This window comes from Augochlora pura, chromosome 9 (genome assembly GCF_028453695.1).
Source record: "Augochlora pura isolate Apur16 chromosome 9, APUR_v2.2.1, whole genome shotgun sequence".
NCBI lineage: Eukaryota > Metazoa > Arthropoda > Insecta > Hymenoptera > Halictidae > Augochlora > Augochlora pura.
The window spans coordinates 11,179,382-11,198,511 of record NC_135780.1 but is presented as its reverse complement, the minus strand read 5'-3'; the positions used below and the strand labels follow the sequence as shown (position 1 = coordinate 11,198,511).

At 38.4% G+C, this 19,130-nt stretch overlaps 5 protein-coding genes across 5 annotated transcripts in view; 3 read left to right on the top strand and 2 right to left on the bottom strand.

The window, feature by feature from the left end:
- The window catches only part of LOC144474801 (26S proteasome non-ATPase regulatory subunit 6), a 262,460-nt gene that overhangs the window by 5,996 nt on the left and 237,334 nt on the right, over window positions 1-19,130 (top strand). The window lies entirely within an intron of this gene.
- Window positions 15-1,439, top strand: LOC144475266 (uncharacterized). Its single transcript, XM_078190986.1, has 4 exons — window positions 15-320; window positions 413-539; window positions 624-774; window positions 853-1,439. Exons 1-4 carry the CDS (start codon window positions 213-215, stop codon window positions 1,049-1,051), a joined length of 585 nt encoding a protein of 194 aa, XP_078047112.1. The 5' UTR covers window positions 15-212; the 3' UTR covers window positions 1,052-1,439.
- Window positions 1,433-7,935, bottom strand: Ube4b (Ubiquitination factor E4B). Its single transcript, XM_078190984.1, has 8 exons — window positions 7,635-7,935; window positions 6,628-6,918; window positions 6,144-6,548; window positions 4,694-6,060; window positions 4,473-4,620; window positions 3,703-4,389; window positions 3,309-3,630; window positions 1,433-2,943 (listed from the first exon to the last, which is right to left on the bottom strand). The coding sequence occupies exons 1-8, from the start codon at window positions 7,656-7,658 to the stop codon at window positions 2,879-2,881; spliced, it is 3,309 nt and encodes a 1,102-aa protein (XP_078047110.1). The 5' UTR covers window positions 7,659-7,935; the 3' UTR covers window positions 1,433-2,878.
- Window positions 8,226-9,910, top strand: LOC144475267 (cytidine deaminase). Its single transcript, XM_078190988.1, has 2 exons — window positions 8,226-9,139; window positions 9,392-9,910. The coding sequence occupies exons 1-2, from the start codon at window positions 9,103-9,105 to the stop codon at window positions 9,793-9,795; spliced, it is 441 nt and encodes a 146-aa protein (XP_078047114.1). The 5' UTR covers window positions 8,226-9,102; the 3' UTR covers window positions 9,796-9,910.
- Tor (serine/threonine-protein kinase Tor) lies at window positions 10,427-18,680 on the bottom strand. Its single transcript, XM_078190983.1, has 8 exons — window positions 18,594-18,680; window positions 18,355-18,510; window positions 12,000-18,287; window positions 11,782-11,924; window positions 11,584-11,724; window positions 10,899-11,523; window positions 10,652-10,832; window positions 10,427-10,567 (listed from the first exon to the last, which is right to left on the bottom strand). Exons 3-8 carry the CDS (start codon window positions 18,220-18,222, stop codon window positions 10,552-10,554), a joined length of 7,329 nt encoding a protein of 2,442 aa, XP_078047109.1. The 5' UTR covers window positions 18,223-18,287; window positions 18,355-18,510; window positions 18,594-18,680; the 3' UTR covers window positions 10,427-10,551.

The following is a 19,130-nucleotide window of genomic DNA, read 5'->3' as shown; positions in this document are numbered from 1 at the left end:
CGATACATGTTAAAAGGTCGATTTATCACATAACAAAACTTGGAAATTTTGATTCTCGATTGATTCAGATTCAAGTCAAACTTTAAAGCTCAAACAAAGACGACGCTTTTTAAGTGACGCTTCCACAAACAGGTGGTTCTGTTCAAATAGGTATCTTGTTAAAGATATATTTTCTATTTGAATATTATAAGATACATTGAAAATAAAGAGAAATGTATAGGTACTGTGCATTAATTGATCCAGTCGTAATATGCCCTTATAATAAGAGTCATTTAATTGCTAAGTCTCGTATTCAAAAGCACATTGTTAAATGTGAAAAGGTGCGTACATTCATCTCAATGTATTAGTTATCAAATTCAATATAATTTTTATTATTATCATAGCAATGATATATATTGAAATATTATTATAGAATTATCCTGATAATTATAAAGTTATGTGTCCTTATGATGCAACTCATCGTCTGTTTCAAGAAGAATTTGAAGAACACATTATCACTTGTCCCTCACGTAATGTAGTGCAGTCTGACATGTATATAGGTATCCTTTGTCTATACTTAATTTTGCATTCCCAATTAATCAACTACTGACTAACCATTAAGATTAATATGTCTTGTTTCACAGACCCAAAAAATCATGGATGTATTACATTTCCAATGCCCTCAGAGATTTCTAGTACAGTTGATGATACAGAAAATTGGGATTTCGAACCAAATACTAGCAGCAACTTAGTAGATGATGACAGTATTTCAAATAATAACACTGACTTACCGCTGTATATATAAACTATTTTTCAAATTTTTTGAATGTACTTTTAAATGTATACTTTTACTAATTTTCTATTTAATTTTAGAACCAATAGACATATCTATAAAAAAGAAAATTTAAGACCACCCCGTGGCTTTCCTGAAGCTATGATGACAGAATGCAATGAAGATTCAGCTGTTGAAGATACTGAATCTGTATATAGTGCATTGGGACTTGGAAGAGGAAAATTTCTGCGAAAACAAATGCAAATGAAACTACTTGGTAAAAACCGCAGTGGGACATAAATCTATATTTATGATATCATAAGAATAGTTTTAAAAAAACCTGTATAATTTCAATAATACATTTTCATATCATTTACAATTAATACGAAATCGATTATTATTATTACATGCTACATATTAGTTACTTAAGTTTAATTTATCGAAAAACGTTTAGTTTCATAAATCTTTTAATTTGGGTAATTTACATTAATCGTAATATTTACAAACATGATTTGGAATATCTTCCAAAAGATGAGCTATTCATAGTTTCTTTAATAATACATAAAATGTTGTTTGTTAGTAGCATATATGAGAGAGAAAGAGAGAGAGAACTAAAATTATTTACACATATAGGATATTGCAGTGACTGTTTAATTTTGTAATACTTAATAATAAATTTTATTGAATACCTCACGCTTTATCTATTCTCCTGACAAATTAAACATCATCATTACATAATAAATCAAAGTTAGAAAACTATTATGATCGTGATTCGAGAAATAAGGACACAATAGATAATATACATATTCTAGTTGCAAATAATAAGTAAAGAATTTATAACGATGAAATATGACAATGTTTAATGTTGATTGAACAAGTTAACTGGTAATTTTATTTTTATACTATACTGATACTTCATGCACAATAACTCATACATTGGGAAATATTTGTTTTTGTCCTTCATATTTACAATTACGATGCAATATACTTTAATGTCTTCAAAATTGTAGCAGTAGTCAATAATATTTAATGACAAGTTTATGGGATGTAAATGATTTACAGTTGAAATTGAACGCGAAAGTATAATTTTGTAAATGCGTTGAATTATTGAATATAATAATATCTTTAAATTTTCGGTATACATTTTTCAAATTTTCGGAATGTTATAATTTTCTTGTTTTACAAACGATACATGTATATACACACACATACGTAATTTCAATACGCGTATTTAAATAGTCAAAAAATGCAAAAAGCTCAGAGAAAAAAATTCCTTTATGAGTCACCAAAACAATTTAACATTTTTGAGATACCAGCGTCCGAATTATTCATATGAGAAAGAAAAATTTCATCAGATCCAAGATTCGAGTTATTAAAAAAGTACTCTTTTACATAACGAAAAATACTTCAATGGATGGAACAGTTTCAAATGACATTATTATATACATAGATGCATATGCGTATATTTAATCATGAAATTTATTGAACGAATATGCATGATACATTTATCATGTACATCTTCAGAAAGGAATTCGTAATTGCTGTAAATGAATTTCCTCTTACTTCATCAAAACCATTTTCATACAAACCTGGCAAGCAAAAATTTCGTATCGGACAATATTGTCCCTTATTTGCATAGATGTATTGAGTTCACAGCAAAATCTGAGAAAAACTTCAATTATTTCCTAATGTCTATGCTGTTTAACTTTGTATTTTGTCAAAAATTGAATGCAGGATATGCTTTTTAACCGTTTCTTTTTCACTCGTAGACACATGCACCGATACAAATGAGCCGATGCTAAGTTTTACGAATCAGATTTTAATTTCTCTGAGGGGAAGATGAGCCAACCCGGTCTCGGTCGACTATTATTTACAAATTCGTTTACAGATATTATTTGTTGGAGTAGCGATTGATGGCAGTTACCTAGCTGCAGTCTGTTTAACGTTTGTTTTTTTAATGTATAAAAACCGTAGATTTATTGAGCGCAATTATTTGCACAGTAGCGAGATCATTGCACTATATTCATTTACCACACAAGAATAATTCATTCGTAGGCTGGTGGTATGTATTCTTTAGTAACAACGTCAGCTGATATTGTGAAGCAGACGTCACAGTTCAATCATAATTTATATATTTGTCGACTTTTTCTTTTGTTGTTTCCATGTTGATATCCTTTCTTTTAACTCGTGCACTAAAACATATTTAAGAATTATAAATGCAAACAATCTCTACCTTTAAGATAGGAGATATTCCCTCTGTTCCATGTCATATTATTTTTTACAGCAATACTAACAATATCGATTTCAACATCTTTTCAAAGACAATATATACTCAAACGAGCAATTGGAAACACAGCCATCGATTTATTCAGCTAATATTGGCAATCTCTTGTATTAGACAATTAAACAATTTTCAAACCTTCGTACAAATATGGGACAGATGTGGTATTTAAAATTTTTTTGAGAGCACATAGTCGCTCGTATAACATGTAGCCAATCGAATATAAATTATTTCGGTCACGTTTATTTTTAACCCAATGAAATCCTTTGTACTCACTTGGCATAAGCATATCTTCGCTAAGAGGTTGTCTACTGAAGGGGTCTGTAGAACTATTCAGAAGGTGTCTGATGATCACTGCTTTATCCATAACTATACCAGACGGTAGTTTAACAGGTTCTTCCATGAGAGTATCCATGAGCGGATCTCGAAATTCTTCCGGTGCGTCGCCATAGTCCTCGTCCCGAGCACGATTATCTCTGGCAATTACTGCAGCCCGTTCAGCGAGAGCTATAAATCTTTCTATTTCTGTCGTGGTTTTAATTACTGACCTCTGCAATCTATTCGCTGCATCGGTGAACAACTCTTTACAGAAAGAGCGCTGTAATTGTAAATATTTATTGTAGCAGAAAAAGCTTCTATTACTTGCTACGAAAAAGAGTGATAAAGTTACCTCATCGCTAGCCAAAGCAGCTGCAAAGTTGTCGCAGTCGAGATGCAAATATATATCGACTAATTGACTAAGTAAAGCTCTGGGCTCCCATCCGTATTTCTGTGGATTCCGTACCTTCAGATTTTTACATTTGGGGCCACACAATTGTTGTAAGTTAAAGTTCAACATGGCACATAATCTTCCCACCAATTCTGGACGTAGAAACGGTTCAGTGATGTCCACCGTCAGATAATGAAACATGGCCACAGTTTCTTTGGCTAGAGTAAGATACGACCTTGCTTGTCTCTCGTCCGCCGTTAATTGTTTCATGCGCGAATGTTGCTGTTCGTGTGACAGTGCCGCCCACGCTTTCTGGTCAGACATTAGCTCTTGGATCTCGTGTATACGTTTCAAGGATTCTAAACTTTCATCTAGTAAAAACGTGGTGTCATTCATCAACATGTTAATGAACTTGACGAATTGCTTGCCATTATTGCTCTCGTTGATGATCGATTCCCTGTGCACCGGACTATCCCACATGGACTTCAAAATTAAACTAATGTGATAACGGATCGAGAATTTGTCGTAAAACTCGGAGCTAGAACCAGTCGTCTCGACGTCAGTATAGAATTTCATAAGATACGATGCCAATAGTGTTTTCGATATAGGATGAGCCATAACTTGATCGTGCAGCGACTCGGTTCGTCCCTGAAACAATAAATTATGTTTTAAGACAATTAGATCGTTCAAAGTATGTAAATGGATACCATATACATATAGACGAGAATTACCTGAACACTCGGATTTATCACAAATAGCACTTCAATAATTTTTGCTATTAAATACGGATTCCGTATACAATGTGGAGTACATACTACGACAAGTAACCACGTAATGAGCGAATTATCCATGTTATTGGTTATTACACCAGGACTAAATCTATAAAAGATAGCGAATCATAATAATTGCATACAACACGGACCAGCAGCTTATATTACAAAACGATACTTACTGCAGGGTAAACAATAAAAATTCTGCAATATCTTCAACGTACCACTCTGGTAGCGCTGTGAACTTTTGTGGAACCTCTTGCGACAGAGGAAGTTCGGGAAGGGAATTTCCCGGTGTGGTCTGAGTCAATAGACTCAACAGAACCTCCGCCACAGAAATATAAAAATGCAAGCACCTTCTCAATAAGACGGGATCGATTAATCCAGCGTCGGTGCACGATTTTGATTTACCCAACTGTTTTAATTGTTCGTTGTATCGTTTGATTAATTCTTTATTGCGTCCAGCAAAGGGCGCGTCTTTCCATTGCGGCTCGGTTGCCTGTAGGTCAGCAAGCATCTTCTGCACATCACGCAGTGTTCTCAGCTTCCTTTGATACTTCTGTAAGGCTGGTAACAATGCTATATGATGACAATGCAACGTGAGAAACCAACATTGAGTTGGGAATTTTGGTTCGACCCACTTATGGGTCCTCTCCAAGTGTTTCAACCATTCAACCACCTCTTGGGATGAAAGCTTCAGCCTTGTATCGTTTTTTATTTCAACGAAACTCGACGGGTGAAACGGATACAGAGTATCCACTGTGTCTAATTTAATCTTTACAGAAAGCATTTGCAGAACCGACAGCAAGTTCAACATGAAACCATCTCCAGCAAGGGAGAATTCCTCCGTTTGTATTTGTGCACGCTTCTCATTATGGCGCAATAATGTTGCTAAGTACGTTAGCATGCTGTCACGACAGTTGCTGTTCGCAAGAATCGCGTGGAGCATTTTATGGAGCGACGTTCTGGTGCTTTCCAACTCTTGCTGTAATGTTAAGTTCATGGACTTATCGACAAATGGATTACCACTGAAAAACTTCTCGGCCACGTTCGGTTGGTCCTCGGCGAATACGGACACAGATAGGAACGGTCCCAAAAAAGATGTTATAGTGAGTTCTCTGCCTGCTGCCTGAGTCATAATGTCCGGCAAGAATTGAACTTGATTCGTGATCAAACGACAGATCGGACGTACATTGCTAGTCGGTCCGCAACGAATCTCTATCAGCTCCTCCAATGCTTCTATCGGTCTTCGGTGTGTGTTACCCACCAAACTTGCCTGCTGCATGTACATGTACAATCCTTGTAGCAGCGGAGTAAAAATTTTATTAAACACTACAGGATTTGTGTGTGTCCTTGCTACCAGCTCATGTAAGTAGCCCCGCGGTAGACTCTGTGATAGCACTGGATACAAAAGTAGTGTCATGGACAAAGGGTGAGACGTCGAAGACTGAGGAATGCCCACTAGACCTTGTAGCACCAAAGTGGAGTACTGAACACATTGTGCTCTCAAAACAGCTAATACATCGGAGAGTGGCGGGATACTGGATTTCTGTTTGAATCGGAAACGGTATTATTTTATCATTGGTTACTATATCATGACTAAGTGATTTCATCATAAAAAGCATATTATACCTTTGGGTGATTTCGTTCCTCGACAGCAACTCTTGAATAACAATCTAATAAATAAGTGAGACTCGTAGGCTGAGACGATTTACAACAAATATCACAACGACAAAGTGTCCCGACTGGGCTTAATAAAGGACTCGTTTGACTATTAGGACTATCTTCTCTATCCGATGAGCTTTCCACATTGATTTCTTTTAAGGGGTCCTCTCCTCGTGTGAACATACACAAAACCTCCATTAATGCCTGACTGATGATCTCTGTAGCATCAACAACTTTCTGTATGGATATTTGTGATGTTGTTTGTGGAAGGAATATAGTGCCCTCTGCTGGCTCCTTAAATGATATGCATAATACCCGCGAGACCACAGAATGTATTTGCTCTGTGGTTACCTCTGTGCTGGAACTGGTGGTCTAAATAACAAATTAATGTCATAGTAATCATTCTGATTATAAGTGAATTTCTGTTTCTACATTAAAGTATAATGCTTACACGTGATCTTGATTTTGTGTCTCTTCTGTCAGATTCTTCCACCTCCATATTCTCAATACCGGAATCCACATCGACTCCAGACACACATTGTTTATAAAAATTTTCTTCTACTTCCATTGCTACTTCTGGATTTTGAAACTGTTGTCGATTCGAAGGAGATATCATCTGTCCTGTGAATGCTTTTGAAGGACCCGGAGTACTTGGGGAAACTGGACCACTATTGTGATTAGACGTAGTGGCCGAGCTTATGTTATCCAAGCCTGCTAACCGGGCCATTCTCCTTCTCCTCATCTATGATTAAAATATAAATGGTACAACTTGCTCAAAGGGACTATAATTGCTAATAAAAGAACTGTGTAACTTTTAGAGCAATTCTACAATATTCAATACAATAAATATTATATAATGAATCCACTAGTAACACGAATAACAAAATGAAAAAAGAGGACTGTACAACTGGAATAAAGCTTAACTATATTTGTAACAAAGACAAAGGCTACACAAAGAATGACATAATAGCAATAAGGTAATTTATAACATTGAGAAAAAATTATTCTAATAGCTATATCTTCTGCATGTTATATATGGCATACCTCTGCATGGATAGAAAATTATTAAACAAAAAAATACTGTTGCAACCAAGTGGATACATGCTCCAGTTAATAACAAAGAAAGAGAATATCACCTGCTGTTTGGTGCTAACGTTATAAATTAAAAATCAACAATAATTTGTTATTGTTACATAATTACTTTAAGAGCGGCACATCAATAAAACGTCTGTTAATTTACGGTTAAAGTCATTGCAGTCAAACGAAATGTTTCTTTTTTCTCTTTTATTTTTGATTGTGTTGTCGTTCTCGTGACTGCGTTTCAGCGAATGGTTTTATCGCGTAGGTTACGACAACGACGGTGCAAAAGGTGAAACGAAAATCGAGGGATTGACTCGAACGACAACAACAAAACTCATTATCGAACAATGATTGAGGACGGTGTTACTTGGTACTTACTTCCTCCTGGCTCAACTCGCTCATGGCGATCTCTTGTTTTCCTTTTCGGACCCTCTAACCTCCGACACTATCCGTAAATCGTGCTCTTTCACCGTACCGCGGAAGTCCAGTGGAAAAAAAAGGAAAAAAACGGTGCTCGCCGTTTTCCGGAGAATACTGGACGAGATATGTCAAAAATTTGGACAGTCACTCCACATCTGTTTGCGTTTGGACGTGAAAGTAGCGATTCCACGCTGTTCCACGGACAATCGCTGCCAGGCTGCGCCGATTCTTCAAAACAGCTGAGCAACTGGAGCCGGAACGCTCCCTCGCATCAATGGCGGTAACTACACCATGATCAACTTACACGTGTGTCTAACGGTTGCATTCGATCAGGCGTCGTTCATACGGTGAACGCTCTTTAACATCTCGGGGTCTAGAGATACGCTCGAAAGTAGAAGAAACTGTTTTCTCTTCGCTTTGATTGGCTAGAAGCTTATCACTGTAACTTGTAGCAATGCTAGCTCACGATTGGTTGTAAAGACATAATTGTTAAAGAAAAGGAAAGAATGTGACATGACATGGATATTGATACGAACGCTTGAAAGACGATACGTACAGCTAAACAGTGGAATAAGACGTCGTGCGAACACTGGTCATGAAAAATTGTTTGACTTTGTTTCTTTCTTACCCGTTCGCTGATCTCTCCTTTTCTTAAATGTCTGCGCACTGGTGCAGGCGCAGTAGAATAGAGGGTATAAAAGAACGTAACGAGAAAAGATTGCCAATGATTGAATGTTTAGTAACAATGACTCATTTAATATGTACAGTATGAAAAATCGAATATCGTGCAACTAAGTTACAGATGTTCTCTTACAGTAAAAATTATGCTGTTCATTATTCCGTGGCCGGACAAGCAACAAAACAACATTATCGGATGTTGTAGCTCGACATTGTTATTGTTTTACAATAAAAAATAGGATATGTGATTTTGAAAGTCGTTTGCACAATTACATAATTGAATATCACCATATCGATGTACAGAATTCAATCAAATAGCACGAGTTGCGAAACACTTCCTTATACATTCGGCGTACACGCGTTCAATTCATATACATGCATCGAGATGTGTTACGTTATCGTTGATGATGACACTCGTAGTGCGAAATGTTAGGTTAGGATCGTGGAGAACCTTTTTGTGTTATCAATGTAGACAAGATATACGAATGTAAACATTTATCAAGGTTAGAGATTGTGTTTCGAGTGGTAGAAAGAATACCTTACAAATGTGATTGGATCATACGAATGGATTCCAAGGACAATCCATTGGCTCAACCAATCCCATCACTCACTAGCACCCTCCGTTCCTCTCTGCGCCGCTCAAGTAGAATCCCTGACACCACTTTGTACATAATAATACTTCTTTCTACTTGTGAAGTTTCTCACACCTAAGTTTCGCAAGAAATACAATTTCACTATTTTACCGAGAATGAACACGAACGAAATCATTCTTTTCTCAGACCTAGGTAAGCTCGATTTTTTAATATTTTTGCGCCGCAAAATTGAACGATTACCATTACAACTGTTTCTTTTTATGTGTGCTTAATCATTCATTTTGAAGCATCTATCGCAAATCGATTTCGTAATATAACAGCATAATATTTCATCAGAATATGTATCCAACATATACAGATAAGTTTCCATACATCTTTTTTTTTCATTTCATTAGCAGGTTTACGTGCCGATGTACAAATAATAGCATTTCGTAAACGTTCCAGAACCAGATATTCAATCTCTGATCAAGAAGAGTATAGCAGTCCGTGAACATTCTTACTCTCCATATAGTAAAATAAAAATTGGAGCTGCAATCTTGTGCAGCAATGGGACCATTTCTACAGGGTGTAACATTGAGAATGCATCCTATCCTGTGGGAACATGTGCTGAAAGGGTAGCAATTGGGAATGCAGTGTCAGAGGGAAACAGGAATTTCAAAGCATTGGCTGTAGGAGCTGATAAGATACACAATAATTTTGTTACTCCATGTGGTTTCTGCAGACAAGCTATTGCAGAATTTGGTGACATACCAATTTATATGTCAACTCCTGAAATGAAAAATGTATTAAAACTTACAGTAAGCAATTTATTGCCTTATGCATTTAAGCTTAATAATGCAAAAAACTAAATACTAATAATTGCTGAAATAATTTTTATGTACTCCATCTTAGCTTATATATTCTATATGGTTTGTATTCTATCTTAATGTATGTGAGGAGATAATTATTTTCAGTGTATTAGAATCGTGTCTTAAATTTATCATTACCTTGTATAAATTTATCTCTAACGGGATTATATGTATAATTTGAACGATCGAAATGTACAAGTATATGTAACTATACCGAATCTTATTCCTTAGAGCAGCTCTTTTATGTTTACATTGAAAAAAACTGTATTTTATAGCAGTAGTCGATTATCATACAGTTTCTAAGATACGCCATTTTCTAATATACATTATACTTAGAAAGCATGAGTAACATGAATAGTATGTACAATCGATGTAATAATATAATGTGCATATATGTAGTTTGGAGATAAGACAACAAAAATCACGTGTTTTTTTATACAAGTGTATCATATACATTCAGCTTTTACATTATTGCAAGCTTTATATTAAAACGAAAAAATTGTTTTAACACATTTTTCCTTTTGGAAACGCAAACACTGCCTTCTATACCTTGATCGAGGTGCACATGAAATTTTTTGAAAATGTAACTTACGTCGTTGTCTTCGAACTACGCATATACGTGTACAATAGTGTCCGAACATTATGATTTCGATCGTGAGTATTTCTTAACAATAAAAATGCAAAGGATAGTACACATCCAATATCTTTATGGATACTTATGTTACACACGGGCTTAGGAGTGTAGTTTTCTTACATTTACCAAAATGGACACCTGCAATCAAACATAATTAACATAAAACAATTATACAAATTAAATACTTTGATTTCTTAGAATTAATTAAAACAATTCAGTTACCATCCGATATAACACTGGCATAAATTCTCAGTGTTGGTAGCCTGTTGAATTAAAAGATCAACTTGTCGTTGGATGTTCAATGTTTCTTCGTGAGAGAAGTCGCGTCCTGTTAATTTGTCTCTGACTCTAGTTATGATAGTAAGAGCTTTTTTATTCAGCGCTTCTGGTTGATTGGTATCACCTATTCGGACACGTTCGTCATTTAAATTTGTTCATAGAAAGTAGTGCCATGCAGTAACAAACTTACCTCCATTTTCGATACTACACGGTACTCCTTTCTTTGGTAACGTGGCGGTAAGGGAGTCCAATGTGTCACCATGTTCTTGATTGCTGTTGGCACTCATTCCTTGTGCATCGGATCGTTTGCTCTTTAGTGTTACGTTATCCATTAATCTCCAGTTCAGAAGAGGATCGTAGACAAAAGCCTCTAAAACTGCCATCAAACTGTCTTTGTTACGATGCAACACCGACATCACTGATTCGCACGTTCTTCGGTATGTGCCCTCAATTCCAGTGACTTCCATCGCGTTGATCAACATACGTGTCAACCTGAACGGTATCTTTTCCGGGAATTTTTCACGTGTCATAGCAACCTCAAAACAATCTCCAAAGTCGATGTGCAATATCTTTCCGCTAAGACGATCCAACATCAGGTTCGATGGATGTCGATCTCCTAAACCAAGAATGTATCCCACCATTGACATCACAGCGAGGGATCTGGTGTAGTTTGTCCTACGATCAAACCATACTTCGCTTGATGGCGATTTTAACCAAACTAATCGCGACAAATCGTCGCCGTGAGTATGCTCCAGCGCATGTTCGAACACTTCAACCTTTTGTATAAGCTCAAGGTGATCGTAACCTGGAGCCATCTGGAAATTAGGTAATTTATTGGAGTCCTTCAAAACATAAATATTCATCTAGGTGCTTACCCTTAACATTATTTTGTGCTCTATGTTAAGTAATATCTTCTTCTTTTCCCTATAGTCTCGGATCAGCGTGTGCAACGTATCACAATGTGGTACCCATCCGATGAGTCCACTGTTCGTCGATAACGGAATTACAGCATACCTCTGGAAATAAAAGAAAACAGTTATCTTGAACTATAAATTCTGTCCATCTTCGCTTACCTGGATAGTGAGGTTTCTTCTAAATGTGTCTGGATCATGTAACAGGAGGGTATTGACTAGACCAAATAATTGCATAACACGTTCATCCTGTCTAAGGTCCTCGTGTCCTTTCAGTAGGAACATATAATCTTTACCGTTGCTTCCTACAAAATTGAAAGACCATGGATTATTGTTTTCACATTAAATTGCTTAAATATAGAAAAGGCTAGGGTATTTACCTTTTATACATAACTTTCGCGGTCGCTGTTTACTTGTTATCACTTGCATAGAACTATGTATGCTCGCTATTCTGACTACTGGTTGTCCAGGACTATAACTTCCAGGTACAGCTAGTTCCAAGTCTCTGCAAAGGAGCAGCTTTGGACTAACATACTGAAGCTCTAAACTAGTCAATGTGGGCAGCTGTCTAGATATTCTTCTGAAAACATGATAATACAAGTCCCAGGCTTGATTTATATCCCGAGAATTACACGACGCTTTGTATTTTTGACACCACTCTTTTGCTTCCATTAGATCTCTACCGTAAGCTTGATTGAATGACGTTTCTTTCAAAGTTTGTGGTCCCCTTTCTAGCATCGCGTGCAAGGGATCCAATGTTTCGAGCATTCCTGTGAAATTACTCTCCCCAAAGTATAGTCTACTAGCTTCTTCTAAGCCTTCATGCCACAACTCATGCCAAAGGATTGCAACCCTGATCAGTTCGTCGCTGGCCATCATCGCCTGTTGCACCAAAGTCGGGCTATGTTCACACATACTCCTTAAGATCCTATTTGCAGCGGTTTTCCGAGCCTGGCTAGCGCTCTTCGAAGCCACAGTCAGCGGATATATCAGTGCTTGAGGATGTGCTTTTCCAATATCTATCAGAAGATGATGTATACAACGACCGACCAGAGCTCTTGGAGTATCTATTCTTGCTATGAGCTGAGGAATTACTTGCAACCAAGTGTTGATCTCAATCAATCTGATTCCTTCTACAATAGCTTCGTACACTTCTGGCCACTGGCCATAGTCGAACCATAATGTCAACAACCGAAGAGTATCTTGTAATGAGTTGCCATGGGAGAGATTGATCGACCTGAAGAATCCTTCTACAGCTGGTACAGTGAATTTTGATATGTACTGCGAGCTAGAAAGATTGTTTCGTGTCGCATTTCCAGGACCAGTCTCTGCATTGGATTCTCCTTGTTGATGTTTGTAGAATAAGACAGTCTCAAAGTTAGTATACGCAAACGCGTGCCATGCTTTGTACCAGGTTGGGTCATGTTCCGTAGCCGCGGCATAGTAAGACAGCACAGCTGGTATAGAGTGTTCGTTTATACCTTGCAGCGCTTCCAACCACTCGCCTAGTTTCAGGTAACACCGAGCCAACAGTCTCTTTCTAGCTTCTTGCTGCTTCTCGTCCTCTTGATTCGTCACGGACACTGCTGTCGCCTGCCGAGACGTCTGCACGAACTTCTGAAGCTGACCATATGCTTCCTCCCTTTTATTAGCAACCCACATGTGCTTGCAGTAAGCGAATGTCACCTGGGGATGAGTCGTTGGCAACGGCTGGTCAGGAGTTAACGACGGATCCACACCAAGCAACATTACCAAGGTTTTGTGACACAACATCAAGCTGCCGCTCTTTCTGCAAAGACTTGCATACTTCAGCCAGGTGTACATGTCGTCCTGTGGTGAAATTACCAACGTATGCACCTGGATTATCTTTTGCCAGTCCTCGACTATTCGTTGGCCACCTTGAAGTCTTTCCCACCACATGGACTTGATGGTCGATCTTCTTTCTGGGACTAATTTGAATTGTATCACTTCTTCCAATTCCGCCAACTTTTGTACTTCCACCATAGCGTTGTAAGCTCGCTGATAGCTCTCGCCTGCCATAGCGGTCAGTTCTGTGTCCAACAGATCTCTGGCGCTGTCGATAAGCTGATGAGCAACGTTGTATTGTTCATCGTGAATCGCTAATACAGCCCTATAGAATGCACCATCCTGAGTGTCTTTTGGTATCAAAGAAACATATTTTTCCATACTCTCCCATTGGCTTAAACCCCATGCCGCAGCCGCCGCCATTCTAGACATTCTCTGCTTAGTCTCGTCGCTCTGGTTCGTCCAGTATTTGGTGGCGACGTCGTGTAGTTGTCCCCATTCTCCCAGAGCTTCTAAACAGCGCATCTCGCCTAAAGAGGATTCAACGTCTGTAGGATCTCCCTCCAATCTTTCTCTGTACAATTGCAACGCTTTGTCCCAATTATGCAGCTTCTCGTACCATCGCACCTGTACTTTCAGATCTTGTTGATTGTTCTGGTTCATCACGTACTCCAGAAGACCTTCCGCAGCCTCCTTCTGCTGCAACTTATTGTTGATGGAGATCAACGACTCGAACACATTGCTGTTTCTGCTTTTGTGAAATTCGTCCTCCTTGTAATGCAGAGCCTTTGCATAAGCTCTACAGTGCATCGCTCGTTCTCCTAAAATTTTATTGTCCAATGGTAACGGCCCTTTATCACAATGTTCCATAAATTCCGCCAGATTCAGAATCGTTTGCGTGATTTCTGGCAAGTCTGGAACCATCAACGCTTGCTGCAACGTTTGTATTAACTCGGCTCTGTAAGTTTCGTCCAATTCGGTCCAACAAGAAACGAACGCCGCGTTGAACAAGTCCCTAGGTAATTGAGAATAAGTTTGCGCTAGAGCCCAACAGGATCTAAGCGCTGGCGATGGTGATTCTTTGAGCAAACCGATCGACAAGCTCCTCAGCCACTCTAGCCAATCATCCTTTGAAACTCTTCTCGTCGCTGTCCAAGCCTTTTGAAGATTCGAGGCGGTTACATGCAATCTCTTTATGGTGGTTGTGTCCGAGGAGGTCAGGGACAAGTCGCGATTCTTGTTTCTTGAATGCCGATGCCTCATCAACAGAAAATCTTCACCGTCGGCCACGGTAGTCTCTGTCAAAATTTTGTCGATTAGCACATCGTAACGCGAATTGATGATCTTATGCTTGGTCATGATTTTCTGTACCAGAGGTATAAAAATCTGATACTTTTTTCCTAACTGAATCACCAGTGCGCACAACGTGTCCATCGCTGTGCTCCGTAGCTCTGGACATTGGTCGAGAGTCCGCACCAGGGGATGTACGATTCTGGATGCAAAGTCCGTGAAATCCAATGTATCTGCAAGGTGATCGATGGTTTCCAGAGCTACTTTGTTCACGGTTATCGGACAGTCTGTTGCATGGAACAGTTTCACTATCGGCGGTAAAACGAGATGCAAATAATTGTCGAGATTGTTTCCAAATTTCTGGAGAGCTTGAAGAAGCTTCACCGTAACGGATCTGTCTTTGCTAGTGTCGTGCGTCAATACTCTTAATATCTGCGGCATCAATTGCGGCAAATAGATCTTGAACTCTGCACCCAAAGCGACTGCAATATGCTCGACCAGAAGGATCAACGTGCTTTGCAGTGGGCTGTTCACGGTCCAGAATTCTTTGATCAAGTTAAATATGTCGTCTAAATAATTTCTAATGTGCTGCTTTACGATGGCTATTAGAATAGCCAATTGTTGAAACAGGTATTCGCGGAAGTTAACGTCGGCAGTACGAACAACGTTCAGAAAACTGGGCATTACCTGAGAGATATACGGTACACACTTGATCCCCAAACTTTTAAATATAAAAGTTACTGCCTGTACCACCATGGTATGGTGTTGAGACAACGTTGGATCACGAATGATTCTCATAAGCGTAGCTATGGCAATCGCTGGGTAGTACTCTTCTAAGGTGGATGAGGACATATTTACTAGCATCTCGCTGGTAGTTAAATCTTGTGTGTTCTCGGTTTCGCTTTTGGTATCGGCCATAGATGTAAGTGTGTCCAGTTGAGAATCTATTTGACCGAGGTTCATTTTATGTTTGTATGGGTCTAAAGCACCTAACAATCCAAGCACCCTTATAGTTTCTCTCCTAATAATAGGTTGCTGTTCGGTTTTCAAAAAGTTTATCAGCACATCCAGTAACGAAGGATATTGCATGTATGGTTTTACAACGTGTCCTGTACTTCCGACCAGCTGACCTAGAACCCATAAGGCTACCCCTCTCTTTTCTGGGGAGCTGGCATCTACTAACATTTCAAGCAATATTGAGAGAAGTTCTGGCATCCATTGTTGCATCTCAGCACCATTAACCTCAGCCAAATCACCAATAGCACGCAGTACAGCTAAAATTACTCCGGGATTCGATTCGGGTTCTTTTAACTTAGGAACAAGAACCTTCAAAATAGGTTCCATGTATGGTCTTATAAGTCTTGGTGCACTAACGACCAAATGATCCAGCATGCGGGCAGCCTGCTCCTTGTTACGTCCCATACCAGAATGCTCCAACTCTGTCAAAAACTGTATAAGTGTCTTGCGCAAAGAAGGCATTACGTAAGCGGGATTCATAGTGCTCAGCCTCCCGATCGTGCGGATCGCTAATTCTCTGATTTCGAACATTTCGTCGTTCATAGCAATAAATAACGCAGACAGATTTTCCGCTTGTGCCAAGTGAATGTCGAAGGAATCGTCGAGGGAAGCTAAAACCCACAATCTCACGTCAGGATCCGTGTCTGTTATACCTACAACCAACAATTTTCCAAGAACAGTGGAGACGGTATTTGTTACCGTGGGACCGGGTTGGTTCAATGCCAATCTTAACAACCTGGAACATGTTCTCACAGCTTCCAGTCGGACTTCTGCTTGCTCAAACGTAAGAAAATGGTCCGCGCATCGCCGTACGAATTGTAAAAGTGGATTACCATCGAAGTTGAACGTTCCAAGTGTTTTTAATGCCAGTACCGTTGAAGGAATGTCCACTTCCGTCGGTACTGCAGATATCGGACTAGTTGTAGTCCATGGTGCACCAGGATGCCTCAATGGTTTCTGCATCAACACCTGAGATAGCATCCTCAAGAGCCCTTGAGATATGTCAGGTTTCAACGATGGTACGCTATGAGCTAATTCTCTGAGGGAAGTTGTGAGAATTGGACTTAATCCAGTTGTTAACATGGATTCAAGCAAGTCCCTCACATCCGCAGCTATGACTTGTTTTACGGCATGTCCAAGCAAAGTTATGCACACAAAGACTGCAGGTTCCAAAGATATACTACGCTTCTTGGTAGACGTATCTTTAGACGGCAATAAGTTCTTGATCACCTCCATAATTTTCGAAAGATAAGGATTAATTGCATCTTCTACCGCAACCGCTATAAATCCGATCGTGGTGAATGCAGCATACCTATCCTTTTCTCTGCTACGTAGTGTTAACAGCAAGTAAGCCAGCGATTCTCTTAAATGATCGCGTGTAAACTTCTCCTTATTGAACGCAGCAAGCCTTGGCAACAACATCATCAAAGCGTGTTGAATGTGTAGATTTCTAGACATTCTCTGATTCATTACATCATTATAAATATCTTCTAGTCTCTCTTGCATCAAGCAACGACAAACCGCCGATTCATGAGCCGGATACAACGTTTGTTGAGAATTTGATAAGTTTTGAGAACAACTCGACCATTTTGATACTATGGTAGTTTTCAGGCGCGGCATCAGCGACAATATATCGTTTTCATTCTGTTGAGTAGAGCAGTTCAATCTTTCCATTAAAGCTTCGTAATTTCTTTCCCATTGGACGTTACTGCATCTAAGTAATTCATTTAATATTAATAATGAACCATGTATTCTGTCATCCCTATTTACTCCTCTTTCCTTGGTATATACTTCCTCGAATCCGGCAAATATTTCATCATAGCACTGTTTATACCATTGAGATTTGTGCATCTGTTTTGCGGTTTCCCTCTGCGCGGTAACAACCAACGCGGCGCGCAATGCTTCTACAGCACCTTCCCTTATCACAGGTTTTGGATCGCGTACAGCGTTAAATATAAGTTCAAAAAAAGGAGTGACTTGTTGAAAAAAATATGTTGGCATAGAAACAGCAAGTTCTCTTAATACAAGAGCAGCGGCGTGTCTTTTGCCTTCGTGTCTATCTCCACCTAGCCATTCAAAGGCACGTTTGACTTCAAATTCTACATATTCTGCTGTATAAGTACCTGAAACTAACGCCAACTTTCCGACAGTTTTAGCAGCCAGTTCCATAACACCCACATCATTGGAAGGTAATAAATTTCTTAAGTAGTTTGCAAACCTTATGGTTCGCGTGTTGATGTTTCCTACATCTGCGCCGATAAGGCAAACTATGGCTAGTATACCACCCTTTTTCTCATTTACATCGGATCCGGATACCATTTCGAATATATGATGGTTGAATTCATCCATAAACGCTGTAATTTCTTCCTGCGACGCTTCCCGCAATTCCGTTTTAACATAGAGACATAAATCTCTGGCTGCTTTATTACGTGCCTCTTCATTTCTGGATTTAAGTCTTTGAACAAACTGTTGTACGAGTGTACACGACATTCTTCAAATTTGTTGACAGCACGAGCTCTACGATTTTATTGTTATCAATATTCCTATAAGTAAACCTGCGAAAAGTAAAATGTTCAAAAGTAAGGTTATGCACGAGTTGTACTGACATTAAATCATACATACTTATTTGACAGCAGATAAATTTTCGTTCATCCCGCTCTGGCAACCAAGAACTCTATAATAAACTACGTATAACATATCTAACAGTTTAAAAGTCAGTATAGCAAATTCTTTCGAAACGTCCGACGAAGTTTTGTCTCGTTTGAAGTTTAACGCAACCTTTGAAAGAGTAAACAAACGTCTGTTTAATTCCAGATCTTCTATATGAATTGATTCAGAAATATTTGCAAACTATTTGCTACCTATTTCCACTGGTTAGTCTTTTTTTTTTTTATTGTGATATTTACTAGCGTATAACTGATACTGTATGCATCAACAAATTATCGGTCGCGATGTTTTTCATTAACATTTCATTTTTTTTTATAGAATGCAATGAACGATAACCTGTGGCACTACCTATAATGAAACATTTAAATTATTAATAATGCCGTTATTTGACTGTCAGATGGCGCAAACACGAAAGCGCGGCAACGCTTGAAATATCATTTGATAGAAAACGATGTTTAACAAATATATATTCTCTCATAAATTAAATAACGTTGAAGAAATCATTTTTATTCTGTCATTTACAGAAGGAAATGTTCTTGAATACTTAACAATTTTATTAACTATAATACGACATTTTCTACACTTTTATGGAGCGCCCTCTTGTTGTTTGGGACGCGAAACATGTACTACGAATGAGAACTAAAAAAAATCCCTATACATATATTTCGAAAAGTAATGCATATTTAACAGTTGAAATTTTATTAATTATCATAGAAATTATATTAGTGAAA